The sequence below is a fragment of the Equus przewalskii genome, chromosome 1 (assembly GCF_037783145.1).
Source record: "Equus przewalskii isolate Varuska chromosome 1, EquPr2, whole genome shotgun sequence".
Taxonomy (NCBI): domain Eukaryota; kingdom Metazoa; phylum Chordata; class Mammalia; order Perissodactyla; family Equidae; genus Equus; species Equus przewalskii.
The window spans coordinates 127,846,142-127,870,798 of NC_091831.1; the positions used below are offsets into that span (position 1 = coordinate 127,846,142).

At 46.9% G+C, this 24,657-nt stretch overlaps 1 protein-coding gene across 1 annotated transcript; it reads left to right on the top strand.

The window, feature by feature from the left end:
* Positions 1-10,588: 10,588 nt before the first annotated feature.
* On the top strand, positions 10,589-23,832 carry OAZ2 (ornithine decarboxylase antizyme 2). Its single transcript, XM_070577208.1, is given in 6 exon segments — positions 10,589-10,751; positions 19,854-19,929; positions 19,931-20,011; positions 21,246-21,421; positions 22,239-22,324; positions 22,586-23,832. Coding segments are annotated over 6 exon segments (570 nt in total). The 5' UTR covers positions 10,589-10,731; the 3' UTR covers positions 22,717-23,832.
* The last annotated feature ends 825 nt before the right edge of the window (positions 23,833-24,657 follow it).

The window sequence follows — 24,657 nt, forward strand, 5'->3', positions numbered from 1 at the left end:
GAAGTCAGCCAATCTAGATTCACTAGAAGCCAAGACTCCTCCAGGGAGTTGGACCTAATGCCTCCAGAGTCTTTCTCTCAGGCATTGGGGCGGGTTCTTGTGCCTTTCCCAGGACATAGCCCAGTGGGAACACAGACTGGTGACTATTTTTCAAAGGTCTTTATCCTGTGACTAAAGCCAAGCAAGGCAGTCAGACACAAATGAAAACACACACACAGACACACTGTCCCTAGCACTTCCAAGACCTTTTCCCACGCAGTCCTAGGGTGGCCGGAAGGGCAGCTGGTCATGGGAATGGACCTGAGGCCCCCTCCCCCAATGGAAGCTCCACCCTGCTCCCTTTACCCCTGGCCATGCAACCTGGCCCCCTCCACCCAGCTTACTACTTCCAGGGGAGGAAATAGCTGAACAATGCGGCAGATCAGAGAGTGGGCACTGAGCCCAGGGCCCCGGACTGGCCCTTGACAGGCCGTGGGCTCCAACCCCTGACTGCCCTCCCCCCACCACACACCCCTCCCTCTCTGTTGGTTTCCCCAAGGGTTGGCCTTCCTCAGACCCTTTTCCCTAACTTCTTACCATCTCTATGAAACTTCAGATGGCTGACAACTCTTTTGAGGTTTGTCCCTTCCCCACTATGTGGCAGCCAGCAGGGTCCACACGTCCCCTTGAGTAAAATTCCCAGTACAAGGGGCTGAAGCCAAGCTTTGACAGAGATTTTGGCCAGTGGGGGTGAGTGGGAAGAAAGGATCATTTTTTTCTAGTTTTTCTCCAGAGGTGAAAGCAAGTCCTGAGAATGGAGACAGTGTTGGAACAACAGCACCAGAGCCCTGAAGTCTCATTCTCCCTGCTAGACAGAGTTGTCTCGGCCTGGGCAGGAGGGGATGCAAGTGCTCTCAGGCCTGTGGGGACATTCCCAGAGGAACAGAAAGGAATTGCTGGTCATTTCCAATTTCTTGGGATTGAGAAGTTGGTAGGAATCACTACTTTCATTTTTCCTGTTGGTCTAAAATAATGTTCTGCCTGGGCCTGGGACCCCACGCCCCAGGCGGTACTGCCCCTTGCTCGCTCTCCGTTCTAGTGCTTTCAACTGCCTCGCCTTGTGCCAGGCATTTCCTGCCCTGGGAGCCAAGGGGCAGAGTTCCTCATAAATCTTTGCCACCTCTGAAAGCCAGTCTCCTCTCTCCTCCCTGGATCCTGACTCAGGGAGTGGGTGGTGGAATGGAAGTTAGGCCTTGAGAACAAGCTCACTGGATAGGTGACAACAGGCCGCTCCTCATACCCTTCTGCCACACTCAACGTGTTTCCAGGACGTGGGTGAGATGAGTCCTGAATCCCAATCTCTTTCCCCTGATGTTTAGTTTCACCCCTTAAGTGATTTCTGCCCCTGTGTAGCTCGACCATGGTCACTTGGAAACCTAAAAAGTCTTGAGAGTGGGAAAGAGCCCTCAAGAGCCCATTCCCAACCTCAAATTTTACAGGAGAAACTGAGGCACAAAGAGCATACATGCCTTGCCCAAGATCGACAATCAGTAAAAGGGAGAGAATTGGGCCTCTCAGGTTTTCTTTTTTTTTTCCCCAAAGCCCCCCAGTACATAGTTGTATATTCTAGTTGTGGCATGTGGGACTCCACCTCAGCATGGCCTGATGAGCAGTGCTAGGTCCACGCCCAGGATCCGAGCCGGCGAAACCCTGGGCCACCGAAGTGGAGCGCGCGAACTCAACCACTCAGCCATGGGGCCGGCCCCCCTCAGGATTTCTGACTCGTATTCTCTCTTTCTTTCTGTAACTTAGAATTTTCAAAGGCGCCTTTGGCATAATAGTAGGAGGGAACAGAAGAAAAAATGCCAGTCTCTCGGTATCCTGATCTTCTTGCTTGGGCCTTTCAGAACCTTTATTTTTATCTCCTTTCAGTGCCTTGGGCTCTATTTCTACCTTGAAAAAGTGGTATTTGAATTGTCTTTGTTTTTAGCAAAGAAGCTGATGCTAATTCTTCTCCTCTCCTGCACTCACAGGTTGAGCACCCCACTTTGGCACTAATGATGGCATCTGCCTTCGCTTTCCAGTTGTTTCATACATGGAAGTCATGTCTCTCCAACTATACTGGAAGCTGTTGTGCCTCACAAGATGTTCACTGAATTTTACCACCCTAAAAACATATTCATTGAGCACCTCCTATGGTCCAGGCTCTTTGCTTCTCACCCTCATGGAGCTTTCAGACTAAAGGGCACAAAACACCATGAACAAGGAAACAACTGAATAAATGGTTACAGATATGCTTGTTGCTGTGAAGGAAATGCCCAGGGTATAGTGATGCTCCCAAGGGCTGAGGAGGTGGTGTTGCAGGTGAGAGCTAAGGATGCAGAGCCAGCCTCGTGAAGATCTCAGGGGAGCACGGTCCAGGCCAAAGGAATAGTAGGAATCAATGCCCTGAGGCACAGAACAGCTCATCTGTTTGAGACCCTGAAAAGGAGCCAGAGTTGCTCTAGGAGAAGGGCCCAGGATGCACTGGAGGGTAGAAGGGCTCAGCTCCTGCAGGGTTTCATGTGCAGGAGAGGCGAGGAATTTGGATTTTATTACAAGTGAGATAGGAAGCTGCTGGAGAGTTTAAAGTACAGTAATGGCATGATCTATATTTTCACTCATTCATTCATTTATATAAATCGATTTATGCTAGTTTATTTTTTCCCAGGCAGGAACAGGCTGCTTTCTGGCACATGGTACCCTGTGTTTGGGCTCAATGTGATTTTTTTTCTAGTTTTATTGAGATATAATTGACGTATAGCCCTGTGTGGGTTTAGGTGCATGGTATAATGATTTGACTTACATATATCATGAAATGATTACCATAGTAAGTTTAGTTAACATCCATCATCTTGTATAGATACTAAAAAACCTGCACACGACAACAAAACAACAATATATATATATTTTTTCCTTGTGATGAGAACTCTTAGGATTTACTCTCAACAACTTTCATACATATTAGGTAGTAGTGTTATCATGTTGTACTTTACATCCCTAGTACTTATTTCTTATAACTTGAAATTTGTGCCTTTTGACCAGTTTCATTTAATTCGCCTTCCCTCATCCCCCTATATTTTAAAATACTTAAAATATTAATTACCCTGGCTGTTTTGACGGGGACGGATTGGAAGATGTCAAGAAAAGAGACAATTAGGGGTCGGCCCTGTGGCCTAGTGGTTAAGGTCTGTATGCTCTGCTTCAGCAGCTCAGGGTTGGTTCCCAGGCACAGGCCTACACCACCCATCAGCGGCCATGCTATCGCGGTGACCCACATACAAAATAGAGGAAGACTGTCACAGATGTTAGCTCAGGGTGGATCTTCCTCAAGCAAAAAGGGGAAGATTGGCAACAGATGTTAGCTCAGGGCCAATCTTCCTCACCGAAAAAAAAAAGAGAGAGAGAGAGATAATTAGGAGGATGATTTGAAAGCTGCAGTAATCTGAGCAAAAGATGGTGGTGGATTGGATCAGGGTGGAAGAGATGGAGAATAAATATACCCCTTTTGGAGACAGAAATGACAGGACTTGTTATAATGAATTGGATGTCGAGGGGGATGGAGAGAGGGAAAGAGGAATTGTAACAACCCCTGGGTGCCTGCATGAGCAACCAGATGGTGGTGGGGCCATTTGTGGAGATGGGGAAGATAGGGAAGCCATGGGAAGGCCCAGGTGTGAGGGGGCAGGTGGAATCGAGGGCTTGGGCATGTGAGGTTAGAGCCATTTAACAGAGATGTCAGGCTGGCCTTGTCGTAGGTTATGTCAAATGGCCTATATGTCTGTATCTTAAAGGAGGAGTCTCGGCTGGAGACGTGGATTTGGAAGCCATCAGACCACAATCCAGATGATATTTAAATTCATGGGAATGAATGAGATCATCTAGGGATATGGGGAAGAGGCTCCAGACTGGATCCTAGGGAAATCCGACATTTGGAGGGCAGGTAGAGTTAGTGAAACTGGAAAAGGACGTTGAGAAGAAGCAGCCAGAGAGCCACTCAGGAGAGGACAGTGTCATGAAAAAGAAGAAAAGAGAGTGTCCCAAGAGGGAAGGAATCGTCAACTCTTAAGCGTTCCTGAAGTCAAGTACTAGGACAGAAAGCCGACTCTGGATTTGGCCACTTAGAGACCAGTGGTGGCCTAGACAAGAGCGGCCCCGGTGGGGTGGTGGGGTGGACGTCAGATTGGTGTGGAGTGAGATTTGTTGTTGCTGCTATTATTATTATTCATTTTGTCTTTAAATTTTTCTTATGGGAAATGTCAAACATTCAAGTTAAAAGCGTGATTCAACAGTCATCAGCTCACGGCTCCTGGTTTCCTCCATACCTGCTCCCCACTCTGATTCTTTTGAAGCTAATCTCAGGCGTATCATTTCATCCATAAATATTTCGGTGTGTATCACTAAATGATAGGGATTCCTTTTTAAACAATACCATTAGGATACCTAAAAAAACGAATAATTATTTATTTTTTTAAATTAGATATAACTGACATATGATATTGTGTTAGTTTTAGTGTACAACATAATGATTTATGTATATACTGGGAAACGATTATCAGAATAAGTTTGGTGAACATCCATCACCACACAGTTACAATTTTTTTCTTGTGATGAGAACTTTTAAAATCTACTGTCTTAGCAACCCTCAAATCTACAATAAAGCATTGTTAACTATAGTCGCCATGTTGTGCATCACATCCCCAGGACTCATTTGTCTTATACCTGGAAGTTGGTACCTTTTGGCCTCCTTCACCCATTTTGCACCCCCCCATAGAAATTACTTCTTAATATCATCAAATAGGTGTTCAAATTTCCCTAATTTTCAAATTTCCTATCTCAAGAAAAAAAACATTGTATATATTTGTTTTACATATATTTATATACTTTACAGTTGGTAAAGATATATATATATTACAGTTGATTTCTTTGAATCACTACCCAAAAAATGCTACTGGTTACATTTGGTGGATATGTCTCTTAAATCTATTTTAATCTACAGATTTCCCCTCCCTTCTTTTTTGGTGAAGAAACAAAGATTTTTGTCCTTTAGAAATTTTGCTACATTCGGGTTTTGCTGATTGCATTCTTGTGGTGCCATCTAACAAGTTCCTCTGTCTCCTTTTACTTTCTGTAAACTGTAGGTAGATATAAAGGCTGCTCTGACTCAGGTTCAAGTTTTTGTCAAGAATACTTCACAGGTGATGGTGTGTCCTTTCATCCGGGGGCACACGACCTTCATGGGTCTCTCTCCTTTGTAACATTAACGGCTACTAGTGATCGTGATCTCCTTAAGGGTTTGCAAAATGGTGATGTTGAATGAAATCCTACAGACACTGAGTCCCTAAACAGGGTCCCCTGACATCCCTCCAGCCTCCATCTCACCTCTTGTCCTATATTCTCCTCCTACTTAGCTGTTTTTGTTCCCTTGAATTTGTCGCTCTCCTACTTGCAAGAGGAGTTCCTAAGGACTAGAATACTCTTCTGCCCTGTAACCTAACCATAACTTTTTTGTTGTTGTTAAATACATTTTCATTATATTTGAATATGTGGTTTTACCTAAGTGAAAACATCACATTATATATATTATTTTTAATTGAAAAATTTTTGAGATAATTGTAGAGTCAGTTGCAGTCATAAGTAATAATACAAGAGATATCCCTTATAAGCTTTGTCCAGTTCCTCCTGAACGTTCTGCTAAACTAACTATAGTATAATATCACAACCAGGACATTGATATTGATGCCATCCACCTATCTTATTCAGGGTATCCCAGTTTTTCTTGTACTCATTGTGTGTGGGCCTGTGTTTAGTTCTATACAATTTTAGCACGTGTAGGTTCTTGTTTCCACCACCACTGTCAGGATGCTGAACAGTTCCATCATCACAGGGGTCCCTCAGTGTTGCCTTTTACAACCACACCCACCTCCTTCCCTCCTTCCCCCACCCCATCCCAAACCGCCAGCAACCACTACTCTGTCCTCTGTTTTTAAAATGTTGTTATTTCAAAAATGTTATATCAATAGAATCATATAGTATGTAAACTTTTTTTCACTCAGCATATTTCCCAGGAGATTCATCCAAGTTGTTGCATGTATCAATCAATAGTTTAGTCCTTTTTATTGCTGAGTTGTATTCCATGGTATGGATGTACTACAGTTTGTTTAACTATCCACCTGCCTAAGGACATCTGGGCTGATTCCTATTTCTGGCTATTATCAATAAAGCTGTTATGGATATACATGTACAAGGTTTTTTTTTAAGATTTTATTTTTCCTTTTTCTCCCCAAAGCCCCCTGGTACATAGTTGTGTATTTTTAGTTGTGGGTCCTTCTAGTTGTGGCATGTGGGACGCTGCCTCAGCGTGGCTCAATGAACAGTGCCATGTCCGCGCCCAGGATCTGAACGGGCAAAACCCTGGGCCACCGAAGCAGAGTGTGCGAACCTAACCACTTGGCACGGGGCTGGCCCCATATGTGCAAGTTTTTATGTGAACATAAGTTTTCATTTCTCTGGGATAAATGCCCAAGAGTGCAATTCCTGGGTCATCTGCTAGTGGCGTGGTTAGTTTTCTAAGAAATTGCCCAGCTCTTTTCCAGAATGGCTGTGTTATTATTTTTTAAGGATTGGCGAGGAGGATTGTGTGCCCCAGGGAAAGATTAGATTGTGGGAGCCAGGTTCTGAAAAGGTGAGGGGATGGGCCCCATAGCTCCTGTGGAGGGGTTAGCTGGTCTTTCCTAAGGGAGGTGGGCACTTCTTGGAGCACCAGGAGTGGGGAGGTACAGGTGGGTGGAGAGGCAGATAGGTTTGCAGGTTGTGTTAGTTCCCCCTTGTTTCCATTTCCTCAGTAACATAAGAGGCCAGAGCAATATGTACATACATCAAATCATCATGTTGTACACCTAAAGCTAATACAATGTTATATGTCAATTATATTTCAATAAAACTGGAAAAAAAGAACTTCAGAGGCTAGGTCATCAGCTAAGTTGGGAGGAGTAGAGGTTTTGTAGAGAGAATAGGGATAGAAGTCATCTTAGAAAGTGGGAAAGCAATCTTATCAGAGACATGTAATAAGAATTCCCATGGGGCTGGCCCTGTGGCCGAGTGGTTAAGTTCGCGTGCTCTGCTTCGGTGGCTCAGGGTTTCGCCAGTTCGAATCCTGGGCATGGACATGGCACCGCTCATCAAGCCACGCTGAGGCAGCGTCCCACATGCCACAACTAGAAGGACCCACAACTAAAAATATACAACTATGTCCCGGGGTGTGTTGGGGAGAAAAAGGAAAAATAAAGTCTTAAAAAAAATAACAAACAAGAATTCCCAGGCAGTGTGGAGAGACTGCCTGAGGTGAGGTTCATGAACACAAGTGCGAATAACCTGCCTGGCAGTGTGAGTTTGCTCTAGCAAAAGCACTCAGACGGCATGTGGTGGATTTGACCAGAGGAGGGGTTTTGCCAGGCAAGCACCAAGTGAGGAGATGGGCCAAGAGAGTGGTTACAGTGATGGATGATGGAAATGATGCTAAAAAAGAAGGAACATGGAAACTGGAGCTAATGCATAGTGAAAAATTAGTGAGGTCAAGGGATCGGAGCTCATGATGAAGGTCAAAGAATTGTTGAGGGAGGCTCAATGAAGGAAAGATTGTGGTCGGAGAGTCTACATATTGGAGGTGGTATGGTTTTTGGTGAAAACCAAGTTGAAGGTGTGACTACAGATCAGGCAGCTGCTGTGGAGTGTGGCAAGTATCACTGGAGATAAGGAGGTCAAGGAAGTGAAAGGAAGATGTTGGAGAGGCCATCACTTGGATGTTGAACACAACAAATATAACAAAATTTTGGGTGGGGAGAAAGGCAGTGAGCCAAGAGCTAAATGATGTGCAGCAACCAGGAGGGTGATTGATGACATCAACCAAGATGGTTTGTCTAGATGACGAAGCTTCAAAGGAACAAGGAGGGAGGGGAAGCACTGGTTTAGAAATGGAATTGAGGGTGGGAGAGCAATCTTGTTACTCGCTTCCTGACCCCGAGGTACACAAGAGTAAGAGGAAAATAGAATTCATCTAAGAGGGCTGCTAAAGAAGTAGTGTCCTTAGGGGATGGCCAGGTTTCAGGTAAGGCAAAGAGGTGAAGACAGCATCCTGAGAAGAGGCTGAGGAAATGCAAGAATTTGCTGGTTACAGGTTGCAGAAGGCACAGGAGTAGGGCACAGCTGAGGGGAGTGAGCTGGGAGCCATTTGGGCGTATTGCCAGTGTGAGGACAAGGATGGAGGTGATACTGGATGAGAGGGAGCACAAACCTGTGGTGATGACTGAGGTAAATAGGGATAGGGGAATGATGGGATACAGCATTGTCCAGAACTTTGTGTTGATGGAAAATCCGTACTATGCAATACTGTAACCGCTAGTCACGTGTGGCTATTAAGCTCATGAAATGTGGCTAATGGGACTGAGGAACTGAATTTTTAACTTTATTTCATTCTAATTAATTTAAATCTAAAGCCACATTTGGCTGGTGGCTATTATATTGGACAGCACAGGCTAGAGGAAGGCAGCTCCCCATTTTTGTGACTTTTACACTTGCTGGCCAGGAGGCCATCAGGGTGGTCACTCCTTGAAATAGCAAGCAGTGGGAGAGCCCTTCTCACTCTTCCATCATGTGAATCCAGACAACTCTGGGTCCAAATTCCAACTCTACCACTGACTAGCTTTGAATTAGAGCAAATGAATTAACTTGCCTGGTGTATATAGGCCCTCAGTAAATATTAGTTGGCAAAAACCTCCCTGAGGTTTAATTCTTTTCATCTGTAAAATGCGAGAGGGGAGCTGTTGTAAAAATTAGTGCTTTAGCATGATGCTCATTAAATGGTCGCCATTATTGACATAGTGAGTTCTCAATATTTGTTGATTGATTGGTCAAAAACCGTCCTTCAGGCCAAAAGGTTACTTGTCCAGGGATGCACTGGCAGAAATGAGCCATCCCAGCTCCCTTTGAGAGCCAGGAGAATTGCCCAAGTCTCTGGACTATGAGATGGGGTGGATCAGGACTGGGTTTGATTGTTCAATTCTGCTATGTACTAATGTAAGAATATACCTGGTGTGAACTTGGAAGAGCAGGTACATATAGCCTAGGGGACTGGTGGGAAATTTAAGGTGAGCCAAAGTATAGGACCAGCCTTGTTTAAATATCTAGTGATAATCTGGGCAGTTCTGGTATCATTTACCACTTCAATTTTTGCTGAAAAAGCCTTAGTTTGGCCACTCCAAGCTTTTTTCCATCCCTGCATCCCCGTCATCTAAAAACCAAAAGCATGTTGTTTGTGAAATAGAGTAATGGTGTCCAAGATGGTTCTATTGAGGGATATTTGTGATTTGGGGCTATTATGAATTGGGGGTTATAGGGATCTCTGATCTGTGAAGCTGTCCCGAATTCCCTAGTTACTTTCTCTGTGGTTTCCTTCAGATCGAGCACTTACCTACCTCATATTGTGATGGCCTCTCTGTGTCTCTCCCTCTGACCAGATTGTGACACCCAAGGCAGGAACTTTGCATAGTTGATTATTAAGTATTCCTGGACTCTAGCACATGCCTGGAGCACATGGTAAGAAGCTGCTCAATAATTGTTTGTTGAATAAATGAATGAATGAGATTTGAGGTGACAGCACTCCCCTGTGATCTGAGATAATGTGACCTCTCTGGTTTGCAGTCTGGATTGACTATGAACAGAGAGTTGGGAGCTTTGATGATTGTGTGGAAGTGCCTGTGATGGTGGCCTGCAATGACTGTGATCTGAGGGGTCTGTGCACCAGTGATTATGACTTGTTGTCATTGATCTGTGATAATGACCAGCAGGGTTAGTGAACAGAAGTGACTTCGTGATTGTGATCTAAAGTGACTGTGAACAAGTTGGTGATGGTACTTTCCATCACTGCTGTCAGGTGACTGTGATCCTGACCCACAGAGATTTGGCTTCAGATGACTACCAGCCAGGGTCAGACGGTGACCATTGACCTGAGCTATGTTTTCAGGGAGCAGAGTGTTGATCTCAGCTGACAGCTGAGGTTATTGATCTGCATTATGAACTGAGGCAGCTGAGCTCTGTAGGCCTGGGCTCAGTCTGGGAATGGAGCTAATATGTGTGTAGTCAGTCCTCCTAGATTTCTGATTTTGTTTTGTTTAATAAAATATCCTCCCAGGGCCTACAAACGACACTTCCCTGCTCGGCCCCTCGCAAACGAGGAGTAGAGGCGAGGACTAGGTTGGGTCAATGCTCAGAAAACACTAAAAAGCATCTTCCGGGCCTTGAAGCTACGACCACGACCGCATTCACCCTTCACAACTCCACAACGGTACCCCCAACCTACGCTCCCGACCTTGGCTACCGGCACCAAGTGCGCCTGCGCGGAGGCGGGGAGGCGGGGAGGTGCTTTGCCCTTTGTTGTGGGCCCCAGTTTCCCAGGACACCGCGCGGCGCTGGGGTGGGGCTATGCAGATGAGGCACTCGGGGGGCGGGGCGGTTGCGGCGGCGTCGGCGGCGGCCGGGGAGGGTCAGTTGGAGGCAGGCGCTCGCTGAGGCAGGAGGAGGGCTCTGGGCCCGCGGCCTGACAGGGACTTAGCCCGCAGAGATCGGCCCCGCGCGCGCGCGACCCCACACCCACCCACTCATCCACCTACCCACTCCCTGCGCCGCCTCCTCCCACCCTGAGCAGAGCCGCCGAGGATGATAAACACCCAGGACAGGTAACGGCCCGGCCCAGGCTCCCCGCCCCCACCCGCCCCTCATCTGCTCCAGAGGGCCTCCTCCCCCACAATCCAGCGGGTCCCCGCCCCCCCAACGGGGCCCCATCTGCCCCCCCACTGGGTCCCTTCTCCACTTCTGCCACCTCAGTCGGATCCCCAGCCCCGCAATGAGGCCTCCTTCCGTCCTTTAGCCCCCTCCCTCTAGCCCGGCCCATCCCCCTCATCCGGGCCTCCTTCTCCGGTAAAGCCCGCACAAACCCGGACCCAACCTTACAATCAAGTCCCCATTTCCATTCGGCCCCGCCGAACGGTGCCCCATTCCCCAAACTGGGCTTTCTTCCTCATCCAGACTCTCCAGATTGTTTCCCATCTTCCCCAAATCTTTCTTCCTCTCCCTTTGAGTCACTTAACCCAATCTTTTGAATTCCTTCCCTAATTCAAACTGCACCCTCTGACCGGACCCCTCTCTTCTCACTGCTCCCGCCCCCCAGTCGGACTCCATCCTTCAGTTCTCAACTGAACCCTTTACCCCCACCCATTACCCTCTGCCGCTCTCCTCAGCCCTAATAGTCTTTACAGCGATGCCCAGCCGTCCCCTTGGTCTCTCACTCCAGCTTCATCTTTTCCCATCCCTCCTCCCTTGACACCGCTTTCCCAGTTCGGCCCCATTTTCCCTGTCTCCCACCCTCATTCCTTTTATTTCTCGAACACGTTGAACTTGACTTCCGTCCTCCATCCTATTCCCATAATGGGGTTACCCCCAATACTCTTCTAAACACTCCTACCCTTTAAACACTTTCTCTCAACTGGAACTCATCTTTACTCTTACTCCTCCCATCTTAACTGAACCCCATCTTTAGATCATTAGATCACAGAACTCAGCCCACCCTGCTTCTACCGAAGGCCTGCCCTCTTTCCCTGAACCTCCGGTGCCTTCAAATCAGACCCCATACTCTAAACGCTGGGCCTTTGCAAGTTTCCTCCCTCAAAACCAGACCCCAGCCTTCCCCTGTTAATTGGAGAGAAAGGGTGCACATCTTTCTGAAACTGAGCACCAGTGGTTTTCTAAACTGGCATCACTATACTTCCCCCTGGCCAAACTAGGCAGAATTCAGCATTTCAGTTTTCCTCTCTTCACCTCTCCTCTTTTTTTTTCCAAGGCAGCCCTTGTCATCTATCCCTCCCTCAAACATATCCCATATTTCTGCCCCAAAATCTTCTTTGAAACTGTTTCATAATTTCCTGATTCCCCACAATTTTTCACCACAGTTGTTTCTTATACATCAGAATGGCTTCCATTTGCAATTTGGGTCTAATTCTCTTCCTCATTTTTTCCGTAGACTTGTTGCTGCCCCCACCAAAATGAGTCTGAAGCTCGTTAGTTCCCCACACCAGACACTTTGTCCCCAGATTTGGCCTTATGGTCTCTTCCCCTCACTGGGGCCTCATTGTTTTGCAGGTAGATTGATTCCCTGCAAATCCTCCTTAAATTGTGCCGTGGCCTATCCAAAACTAGGCTTTAGTTCCTCTTGCCAACATAGCCTTCCTTATTGCTTTTCTTCACATAGGGCTCTAACTACCACTTAAGGTTCCTCTCAAACTTGGGCTCCCTCCTCACCAAAATGGTCTCTAACTTGCCATTTCCCAGTCCTTTAGCAGCACCATCCTTAAATAATCCAGCTAGGTTTTCAGCTTTTCTTGTATCTCAGTGTTTCTCAACCCTGGCTGCACATTTGAAAAATCACTCCCTGTACCCTACCTTCAAAGATCTGCTGTAATTGGCCGAGGGTGAGGCCTGATTATTGGTATATGTTTTTAAAGTTCCCTGGGTAATTCTTTCTAATGTTCAGACAGGGTTGAGAAGCACTGCCTCCTCTTACACCCCAGCCCCCAGAAAGCCCCTCCCATCATATTCCTTTAGTGGGTGTCAGCCTTTTCTCTACTGAAAAAGGCTTTTTCTTAGGGATTTCTTAGTCTTTTTCTCCTAGGTACTATCCAGAAACATCCAAAATACCCACCACAGCCTCTTAAATTCTCCTACCTCGAGTCACACAGTTCTCAGCTATTAGCCATTTTCTTCCCTTAATTCTCAGATTCTTATGTCTCCCATACTCCCATTTCTTCCCTACATGCAGAGAGAAAATTCACTTCTCATTTCCTGTTGTGTTATGGTTCTATTTGATCCATTATCCCCACCTCCCAAGCCCTCTTTACCTACAGTCCCATTCTGTTGTTACAGTTTCCTTTTCCGAGACTCTCCATATCCATTTCCCTTTGCAGTCCCCTCTTTTATTCCATCTTCTCTAACCCACCCCCTCTGGAGCTGAGAAGGTGGAGGTGGATGTATACTTGGATGGTGCTGGATGCAAAAGGTGTTAATTGTGAAGAAGGCTGTGTGCTGAGGGTAGACAACAGGTATGAGAGAGGGCAGGATGAAGTACAGGGGTGGAGGGAAGCAGAGGAACCTACTGAACAACCCATGAAAGGGGTATGTGAGATGGATTTTCTTTCCTCTTCTTATATTTTTGTCTCCTCAGTGGGGTTTGGAAGGTGATGTGGTCTCAGCAGGCATTTTCTGAAGTCCTCCAGACTGAACTGGTCTGGGTGCCAATTCCTTTGCCTGCTGAGCCCTGAGAGTTGAGCACTTGGGACGAACACATAAGGATCTTCGCTGACTGAGGTTGAGAGACCTGAGTTCTAGTTCTGGCTAGCCAGTGTGCTTACATGTAAAAAGAGGAGGTTGGGTTCGCCTAACTTGAAGATTCCTTCCAGCTTCCTAAGTGGCAAAACAGGCTTGCTTGTCTCCAGGGCCCTTGCTTAGGGTGTTGGTAATTTGAGGGGTTTGGCTGTATGAAAGGCAGGTGGAGGGAGGAGCCAGCTGGCTTGCCAGGGCCTGGGCAGGAGCAAGGACTTGGATCAGGCTCCTCCACTTTGGCCTGGGGGTGGGGTGGTGTGTGCAAGGTGTCTGGTTTCTTTGAGTTATGGCAATCCTTTTTCCATAGCATGTTTCCCAGCCTCCTCTGGCCTGCCCCTAACTTTCTAAAAGGAATCCTGGTAAAGCCGTAACTAGGGATCTGGATAACAGCCGGATATTCTTCCCAGTCAGTGTTCTCGGTGTTTTGTATCCGCCGAGGGGGTAAGCTGGCTGGGAGTTTAGCTCCCATTGGGTGGGGGATGGGCTTTCCAGCTTCCCTGGCTCCAGTGAAATACTCAAGAGGTGGAGGCTTGGTTTCCTGGAAGAAATAGTTGCAGAGGAGCCGGCAGTATGTTTTGAAAACAAGGCTCTTCCTTTCCAATTTTGTTCTGATTAGTACCTCCAAAATGTCAAAATTCCTGATGGTAGGTGAGGGAAGGAGACACAAGTTCAAGCACTTTTATTATGGGTTTTGAACATGAGGTTTAAATCCCAGGAAATGAAGCTTCACAATCTTTCTCTCCCTGGATTTGTTGGGGGAGGAAGACAGTCTCTGTCTAGGGCTTCCTCCGTACCTTGTGACAGTACAGCATATGGAGAAGAGCTCACCCTGGCTTGATAGCCACATGATAATCAATTTGTGTCTCATGGGCTTTGAGGAGAAGCATTTGGTTCTACAGGTGGTTTTTCTGGGGCGTGGGCAGGACACAAGAGCACATAAGAGCTACCCTGAGCATCTTCACTGACTCGTTCCCTGAATAATGGAATTTCTGTCTCCCAAAGAATTTGGTTTTGGTTATTCCTTATTTAATGGCACTATGGCTTGTTGGGGGTGGGGTGGTAGGGAGAGCAAGTTTTCCTGTCATGTGCCTTCAAGGCCATCCCACAGAGAGAAAGAGACTCCTACTGTAGTCAGGAATCCCCCCAAACTGGAGGTATGCTTCAGAAGAAAGCAGTGTGGACTAATAATAGTAATTCTTCACTCTGCCAAGAAATCTAAATTTAGCCTCAGAACTGCTCAGAAATATAAAAAAGGGGACTGAGGAGTGGGGTAGAGGGATGTTACATATGTGCATTTCTAGAAAAAAAAAGTAATTTATCCCTTGTTGAAACAGTACGTGGTGTTGATTCAAGTTGGTGCCATGATTTGGAAGGCTATGAAGCCTCATTGAAAGCTGTAGACCAGAAATGGCCAAGTAGGTGAGAAAGAATTTTGTTACTTGGAGTGAACAAAACAGGTAGTTTCCTATTAGCAACAGAAGAATTAAAACGCTTTGTACAAGATAAAACCTTATGAAAATTTCCTAGGCCTTTGATACTGTATAAACAATGAGGTAATTCTACCCTGGGAAGAGAGGCTGGACCTGGGTGATGAGCTTACTAACTAGCTTGCGGTACTTAAAATGTATCTAACGTGTAAAATTAAGGTCTTATTGTAAAGCATGATTACCTAGCTATCCACCCACCTCTGGTAGCACCGGTGGTTTTGCCTACCTTTGGTGGAAGATGTACCAATATCAGCTGTGTAATAAGATGAGCAAACCTCAGAGGCACAGATATTCTAGCTGCCAAGCTAAGTGTGTTTCTTGTGGAGAATCAACCAAAACCCAGTTTTGCTTTCAGTCTGTGATTCAAAGTGGTGATGTCATTTTCTTTATAATGTTGCTTAGCAAGTAGACTCCCTCTGGCACACAGAACAGCCCTAGTGAAATGTCTTATGCCTGGTATCTGACCAGGGCCCCTTTCCTGGGGAAATTGGCAGCTGGAAATCAGCTATGGTCACAACTAGACTGGAGGTGGCCATCACCTCCCACCTTTCTTCCTGTTTCTTTTTAGTTAAGTGTGATGGCAGCCCTGGATTGGTCCCTCTTGGCATAGGGATTAGTCATCAGAGACCATCCTAGTCTCAGTAAAAGCAGTTTATGTGAGGGAAGTTTATGAGAGAGTGTTGTTTGAGGCAGGGCCTGAGACAGGAATGGGTCAGAAGTTGAAAAAGGGGGGTGAGATAGAATGTTTGGGAATGTGGTTTTTATCTTTTCACTTGATACCACGAGGTAGGTTATACTAAGGGCCTCTGACCAGGTAATGGAAATCAGAAAGGGTGCAGACTTGAACAAGCTCAGGCCGCTGATTCAAATGAAACATGATCAAAAGTATATCAAGGGGAATATGAATTCAGGTATTTGTTAGATGTAGCTGAATGCAAGTTAGTCACACAATTACTTTTTTAAAATTTAAAAAAATTTTTCCTTTCTCCCCAAGGCCCCCAGTGCATAGTTGTATATTTTTAGTTGTAAGTCCTTCTAGTTGTGACATGTGGGATGCCGCCTCAGCCCGGCCTGATGAGCAATGCCATGTCCGCGCCCAGCCTTCCCACGAGCGAAACCCTGGGCCACTGGAGCAGAGCGTGCGAACTTAACCACTTGGCCACGGGGCCGGCCCCCACAGAATTACTTTTATATTAAATCTCTACCCTGTGTAGTAGGCTATACCCTGCTTTGAGCAAACTAAATATAAAAATCAGAACTGACAAAGTCAACTGGAAGTGATTGTTTAACAGGAGATCCTTTATCAAGAGATTTGATATTACTTCCTTTAAATAGTAAGATCCCTAGAGATTTAAAAATAAGATTTGAATTATAAAAATTTGATTTACCAGGAACATTCCCCAGCAATATATCTGCTGCATACACTGCCTCTCTGTAGCCAGTGTATGAAATTATAACCTGCTAAGGGCATTTCAGACAAGTTTTTCAGAATGCTTTAAGTGAGAGGCCGCAGGACGTGATATGTCAGTGGCACTCATACGTATCCTTAGGAGTGCTTCCAAGGGAATGTCTGATAACAACTGAGAAAATAAAAGGCACTAACAGATCAGCTCTAATCTCCCATCTCTCTTCCGAATTAACTTGGATACCTGACGCCCTCATTTCCAGCATGCTGTATTTTTTTCTTCTCCTCTAACAGCAGGACCAGCCTAGCTGGATGTTTGGGTTTAGTCTGATAGATTTGATTCTCCTTAATCAGCCTGATCTTTTCAGCTTCTAGACTGAGCTTCTTAAATCATCCTTTTGGTGGTAGAGATTAAACCATGCCTGCCCCCCAGTGGAGAGTGAGCAGGAAAGGAAAAAGCTGGGCATTAGAGCCAGTAGAAACACGACTGAACTGAATATGAAACCTAACCTGGTTTGGATCTTGTGATAGGAAGACTTGTGTTTAGAAGCCACTTTCTCTGTGTTTAAGTTTCCTCTAGTATTCACTGTTGATGTTGGTGGCATATTTTGACATAATACCATTTTGTACACTAAAGCCAACACAAGAAGAGAAAGCCATTTCTGGACATTTTCATGTCCCTTGATTTCTTTAACCACCACATGGATGTACCCATCTGCCTTCCCTTCTCACTTCAGAAATAACAATTAGCAATTTCTTTTTTTGAAAGAGAAGCAATTTTCCATTCAGAGCATGTAACTAAAAACAGATCCATTTTATGATAGACGATGAAGATAATTATGGATTGTGATCTACTATCTACTAAGCTTATGCCAAACCCCAGCTGTTTCTCTTAGAGAGCTGGAACTGGATTCCATGGTGGGGGCCTGAAACACTCTTCCACCCCCACTCACACACACACTTGCTTTTTCGTGCAGACTTTGGTGGACGGGGAGGAGGAAAGTAGTCTCAAGATCCCTGTATGCGAGAGTGGGGAAGTGAATGATTTGTTACCGTGAAATAGCCTTCTTGCATTTATTTGAAGAGGAACGAGATCAGGACACGAGCAATATCAGGAGCTCATAGATTAGTGCTGGACACAGGGCAGGCTCTAGGGATTATTTCTGGGAAGACAAAGGGGATTCTGAATCTAAAAAAAGGAAACCTACCTCATTCTGATCTTTTCGATGGGTTGGCCCCATTGTTTCTGCCATTTCCAAGTAAAAATTAGCTCGGAATCAAGATAATGGTTGAAATGCAGGTCAGGGGTTGAATGTAGTTCTCCCATCTAAAGACTGTTGAGGAATCATTTCTCTGTAAGTAGGAGTCTGAAGTTTAAGTGAGTTAGCACCATAATTCTAGAACTGCAGGGGCCTTGGTGATTTGGTTGTTTTGTGAACCCATGCACTTCTCCTGGTATACAAAGCTACATCTCATCTATTTAGCCTAGAGGAGGTTTGCTCAGTTTTCTCCAGTGCCGCAGCCTTCCTGGTGCTCCAGCAGGAACCTCAACAGAGACCTGAAGTGGTCTCTAGGAAACAGGAAGGGAATCAGGTCATGTGGGGCATATGTGTGCCTTTGCTTGGGGAAGCCTCCACCCTTGTCATTTTTTTCTGGCCTGGACACTCTATTCTATTCCTTAACACATTGGAAGGGATCATTCCCCGCCGCCCCAGGAAATCAGTCTCATCCTTGAAAACAGTAGCGTAGTCCTCTGTCATGCCCCTTCTGCTAGTAGCTGTTGGTAAGGCCAAAAGTAGGCAGGCTGAGGATGCCCTGAGGCTTTCCAGAGGAGGCAGGAGGCAGGAGGCAGGAGGCGGCCTATGTGGTTATCACTCTCAGGCGCTGATGCTGCTCCAGGCCCACTGACACTGCCCTGGGAACTCCCATCTCCCAGTGAAATTTCCGTGTGTAATTTCAGGCCCCTAGTTGAAATCCTTGAGAGAAAGAGGAGCCGAGCTAGAGCAGTGATGGGTTTGGACTTCCTGTCTCAGCTGGAATGCTCATACAGGTTTCAGTACTCAGAGTTTTAGTGGGCTGCCCATTTGGTTATTGTACCATTGCCATGTTAGGTGTGAGTTCTGTTCTGTCACTCTGAACCTAAGTGAAGAACTCAAATCTGGCATGCCATGTCATATAAAGCAAAGGACAGTGTGAAGAATGGTGCCTCACGTTATTTTACAACTAGTTTTCAAGAAAAAAAGCCTTGATTTCTAGCATTTACTGATTTCTGTGGTGTAAATACTACCCCCTGGCTGATTCAAGCTACCAACATGACATCACTAAACACACAGTGGGGAAGAATGCACAGTTGTAGGAGCTGGCTCCAGCACATCAGTCCAACAGCCTCCCAAGTTATCCATTGCATTCCAGCTGCCCTGAGGCTGGCGTGTTGGGGCTGTAGGACAAGCCTATTGCTGAGTCATTGTGTACATGCACAGACAATTTACCTCTTTCCTCGTTTCACTTGCCCTCAGCCGGTGGAGTGAACTACATCTCAGCCTAGGGAGCCACTAAATTGGATTCAGAGAAGGCAGTGGAACAGGTTTGTTGGGTCCACCTAAAAATCATGGTGGCACTAAGGGCACACACCTGGAGGTGACAGGGAGCTGCTTTAGGAGCCTTTCATCCTCTGTAATTCATCTGATTATTGCCTTCCTTACTCAGGTCCCAGCATGTATAGCTCCTTCCAGCAAAGCCCCAACCTCCCTCCACCCCCCGCCAGTGCACATGCACCTGAGTGTCCATTCTGACCACAGCAGTATTACCTAAACTCCCATGCCTAGATCATATTCTAGCAAAGGGCAAGGAGGCCCAGCATTTGGTGGCACACCATGGACAAACTCTGACACCATAATACTCTACTATAGTGCACCTCCTTTCTGGCAGCTAAATCCCTGGATTTAATTCAGTTCTTGACTCTAGAGGGATCTGGGTGATTTCTTGTCCAGTTCCTTTGTTGATCAGGGAGAAGGCCATCATTGGAAAAGTTATCTTGGGAGTTTCTTAGGGACTCAGTATCCAGCCCACATGACTTCCTGAGGCCCATATGCCTGTCCAGCATGAAATGATTGTGTAGGCTTTGCAATTCTGCCACATTGGTATTGAGGCACTGTTGGGGTAAAGGTGTTGGTGGGGGTACAGGGCTCCAGGCCAAGCAGGCAGGCCAGGATCTGGTTCCTCCCATGGTCTGCCAGCACTACAGAGATATGTTTGATGTTTGACAGGTGCTCCTTTGGTCAGACATGTCCACCTGGAATCCCTTGGCCCTTCTGGGACTCCCTATGCGTCTGTAGGATGGTGGGTTCCTGCCCTTTAAGAGAACAGTAGTTCTGAAAGCTGAAGCTGAAAGGACTGGGGCAGTGTTGGAGCCTTAGAGCATTTGTTAGGGAGAGCCAGGGCAGGGGTTGGGGTGGATGTGGAGTTCAGTCTTCAAGTCTTGGTGTTTACTGTCTCACCTTCTCTGTTTCTTGCAGTAGTATTTTGCCTTTGAGTAACTGTCCCCAGCTCCAGTGCTGCAGGCACATTGTTCCAGGGCCTCTGTGGTGCTCCTGATGCCCCTCACCCACTGTCGAAGATCCCCGGTGGGCGAGGGGGCGGCAGGGATCCTTCTCTCTCAGCTCTAATATATAAGGTAAGGAGGACTCTGGGGTGGAAGGCTTGGAGCAGTGTGTTCTCACACTGCACTGAACTGCTGTTGAAGGGCAGTAATCACTTTCTTTAGTTTTCTCTTAGGCCAGGCCAGTAGGGGGATTGGGAAGGACTCTTTCAACTCGGGCTGCTCTGTGGCTTTTGGAGAGAACTAGAAGGAAGTTATCAGCACCAAGCAAACACTCTGCCATCTTCGCACTTTAGGGTCCTGAGTGGGAGGGAGGATGGTGAATGGGAGGGGTGCGAGAGCTCTTTCTGGTGCTGCTCCTCAGTTTCTCTTGAGAAATACCAAGGGCCAGGAGGAGCAGTTTTCCCATTGTCCTTGACCCTTGGGCATTCTGATTTCTCTCCCTTACCAGCTTGATGGAGGTGGGGCAGGGTCATGTGGAGGTGAGTGGTAAGCAGACAGGGGCCTTGCATCTCAGTCACCTGTCACACTGGCAGCATAAGGCACAATCCAGGAACTGTAGAGAACCCTGGGAATCTACGCGGAGAGTGATCTGGGCCGGGGTGGGCAACCAGCCCTTTGCTGCCTTTTAATCTCTGTGATTGAGGCCCAGAAGATGGTTTAGCTTCTCCCTAAGACTGGCCTTGATGGGTAGCAGGGTGGCTGAGTTCTGGTCTCTTGAGATTGTGCCCAAGGGAGACAACATGGACCCTGCAGTCTCCCTGGAAGCCAGCTTTGGTTGATCTGGGCACACACATCCTCATTTGTTTCTAAAGTTTCCTTTTCAGAGAGGGAAGGGAAGGAGTGTGGTGTTGGGGGGAAAAGGATGGGCTTGTGAGTCAGGGAGATCTTGTTTGAATCTCAACTCTGCTGTTTACTAGCTGTGGAACCTTGGGTCAGTTGCTTAATTGTTCTGGGCCCCTAGTATGTCGGATTTAAAATTGGAGATATTAATGCCTACCGCAAGTGCTTGTTTTGATGATTGAAAAATGGGAAAGCATCTTGCACAGTATGTGGCACTTAGTGGACACTTGGTAAATATTTCCCTTCCCATCATGCTGGATTTTAGCCGACATCAACTGGTCTTAGTGCCCGAGGAGTAGTGATGGCTCCATTTAGCCTGCATGCAGTTCTACATTTTTAGCATGCCCTCTATCCTGTGCTACCCTGAGATTGGCCCAAGGGGACTCCCAGCACCACCTAGGTTAGGGAGCCTATGACATGGCCAGAAGCAGAAGTGACCTGGTCCTCTGATGTGATCTCCTCCCAGGACGAGAAGCTCACTGTGACCCAGGACCTCCCTGTGAACGATGGAAAACCTCACATCGTCCACTTCCAGTATGAGGTCACCGAGGTGAAGGTCTCTTCCTGGGATGCAGTCCTGTCCAGCCAGAGCCTGTTTATAGAAATCCCAGATGGATTATTAGCTGATGGGAGCAAAGAAGGGTAAGGAGCAAGTGCTGGGGAAGGGGAAGGAGTAAACGGGGAAGGAGGTCCCATTCCACAGAAGGGCATAGGCTTACTGGGGCTAACAGATGAGTAGGGAGTCTGCCTTTTCCCCTAGCTCTAGACTTCCCAAGTAGATACCATTTTGTAACCTGTTATTTTTAGCCAGTAAAACAGGCCTGCTCCAGGTTATAATTAAAGCAGATCATTATCACATTAACCAAATCCCTGTCATTTAATGGCCCCATGGTTCACTCTTCTCAGCAGACGTTAAATCCCGCTTGAGCCGCCATACAGTGGTGCTGTTCAGAAGGCCAGGAAGCTCAGAGATACAGTGGGATTTCACTGGATTGGGCAAGGCCCTCCAAGCAGCCAGGTTTGGAGGAAACAGTCCTGAGGACGGAGTTCTCTTGAGTGGCCCCAGCCTCGTGAGGAAATCCTTTTAGGCAGAGTTAGGGCCCAGAGTCCCTCTCAGTGGCAGGTTCTCATTATCAAACTTGACAACTTTGGAAGATCCCTGAAAAACTAGTTCTCTTCCTAGGCCCCATACTGTCGTGTGAACTGCATTAAGTTGGTTAGTGTTAACTTCAGATGAAGAACCCCTATTCCAGGAAGAGATAATTCAATAACATTTTTCTTTGGAATTGTGGCTTTTTTCCTCCTAAACTCAGGGCTCCTGGTGTCTTGAAGAACTGTCTCCCTGGAGCTTCCCTATTTATAATGCTGGCTGTAAGCCTCAGAAAAGCCCTTTTTTGGGGTGGGTGGGAAGTCTAGAGAAATGGTGGTGGGCCTGAGTGCTTTTCTTTGTTTCTTGCAGATTGTTAGCACTGCTAGAGTTTGCTGAAGAGAAGATGAAAGTGAACTATGTCTTCATCTGCTTCAGGAAGGGGCGGGAAGACAGAGGTGAGGAGTCAAAGCAGCCTGAAGCCTACTGCCCAGACGATGGGAGACTGGGGAGGGGAGAAGGGGGCTCCTAGGCAGTGGGGGTGGGGCTCTTGAGCTTGCCATACAAACCCTGGGAATTCATGGGGGTGGGAGTGCCCAAAGGTCCTTTAGTAAAGGCCTAGTGCTTAGTTATTCCATCTTTGTTTCGGGTTTTCCCTCCATTTGAGCCTACCCTTGTGTTTCTTATCAGAATCCTTTTTATACTCTTATCTTCCTCAGCTCCACTCCTGAAGACCTTCAGCTTCTTGGGCTTTGAGATTGTGCGTCCAGGCCATCCCTGTGTCCCCTCTCGGCCAGATGTGATGTTCATGGTTTACTCCCTGGACCAGAACTTGTCCGATGAGGACTAACGGTCATAAAGGATGCTTTGCCCAAGAGCCACAGTGGGGGAAGAGGGGAAGTTAGGCAGCCCTGGGACAGAGGAGGGGGCTCCTTGCTGTCTAGAAAAGGACGCTGAGGGGCTCAGGGTGAAGGTTGCCTATTGTGTTCTTGGAGTTGACTCGTTGAAATTGTTTTCCATAAAGAACAGTATAAACATATTATTCACATGTAATCACCAATAGTAAATGAAGATGTTTATGAACTGGCATTAGAAGCTTTTTAAACTGCGCTGTGTGATGTGCTCTATCTAGCCTAGGGGAGGACATTGCCTAGATGGGGAGGGACTGTCTGGGTCCAGGGGCGAGGCCTGGAGGGCTGTTGGGCAGCACTGTCAGGCTCAGGTTCCCCTGCTGTTGGGCTTTTTTTTTCGGTTTTTAAGACTTGTGTATTTTCTTTCCTTGCTTCCTGTCACCCCCCCAAGGGTTTCTGAGTATAGGCTTTTCAGCCCCGGGGCAGTGTCCTTGAAGTGTTTTTTTGACACTCCACCGGGGCTTCTCTGTGTGCATTATGTGTCTGGCCTGGTGAAAGCAGGTCTGACCCCTCCTTCTTTAGAGCTTAATGTTATTCTGGCATTTGGTTAAGCTGGCTTAATCTGTTTAATGTTATCAGTGCATTTTAAATAGGGGCACTAAAGTTCACTCCCACCACCAGGGCTTTTTTTGGGGTGCCTGGGCCTTAAAAATAAGTAGCCAACTCCAATTCTCAAATCAAAGCCAGAAGTTCTTGCTCCTGGTTGCAGGCCCAGGCCACAAGGTGTCTCCTTCCTAGGGTCGCAAAGAACAGAGCAAGAAAAATAGCAACTCAGGGCCTGGGAGTTGTGGGGGAATCTGTTGCCTGGCTGAGTATAGTGCTAACTGCCCCCCTCCCTCTCTAACAGGTTCTGAGTAGGGCCTGAGACCCTGTTCCACAGGGCTTAGGGGTGGGACCGGGGGGTGTAGAAGTGGCCTGCCCTTTTCTGTTTTCACTGAACAGCTTGTTCTAAGGGGGGGGAGGAAGAGGGAGAGATCTAGATTGGGTGAGGGGGGTGGGAGTGTCAGGGAGGCAAATGTGTTGTGTTATTGTGTCAATAAACTGATTTAAAGTTGTGGTGGTTCTGCTCTTTATTCCTGTAACAGGATCAGCTTCCTACCACCACAAGTCTATAGCTTAACCTAGTAGGGGTGTGAAACATGGTTCTTAGGAAAAAAGCTGCAGTGCATCAGGACAGATCAACTGGCTGAGGTCTCTGGGGCCACATTACATTGCAACATGTGGGGTTGCTAGCTGTCTGGGAGACACTGCCAGAGCCCCATAGAGAGACAGGTCTGTACACATCAGCTTCATCCAGAATAAAGGCTATATTCAGGATTCAAGCCGTTCTTAGTTCTTCCTTTCATATAGAAGGCTGGGTCCTGAAACTGGGTTTTGGCTTTCACATGGAGCTGCCTGACATTCCCGTTCCTGGAGGCGTCTGAAGGAGGTAGCACACACCTTCCCTAGGAAGACAGTCTTCTCCGTTTGGAGCCCAGTGCCCTCAGGTATGGCTGCTGTTCCCCTGTGCCACCAGTCTGATGAATAAGCTCTCAGTGGCACTAGAGGGGGCTAGAATCTTACGTTCTTTTTTAATTTCTCACAAGCTTACTAGCATTTTTTTCCCTTTTGCTTCTGTTTTCCCAAGTAAAGTGCTGGGCATGTTCTTCCACCTCCCACAGCCTTGGAACTATCTACTGTTAAGCTGTGGCAGTCCTTTGTTTCTCTGGGTCTTTGGCCCATTTTTACATTGTCCTGTATGGAGCTTAGTTGTGTTTTCATGCTGAGCCAACTTGTTACCCTTGGACTTTACCTGGTATTCATTAGAAGATGTAAACTCCGCTCTTCCACCCCTCACAGTACTAGGAGAAGGTCTGAGCCTAGAGATACTCAATTGAAAT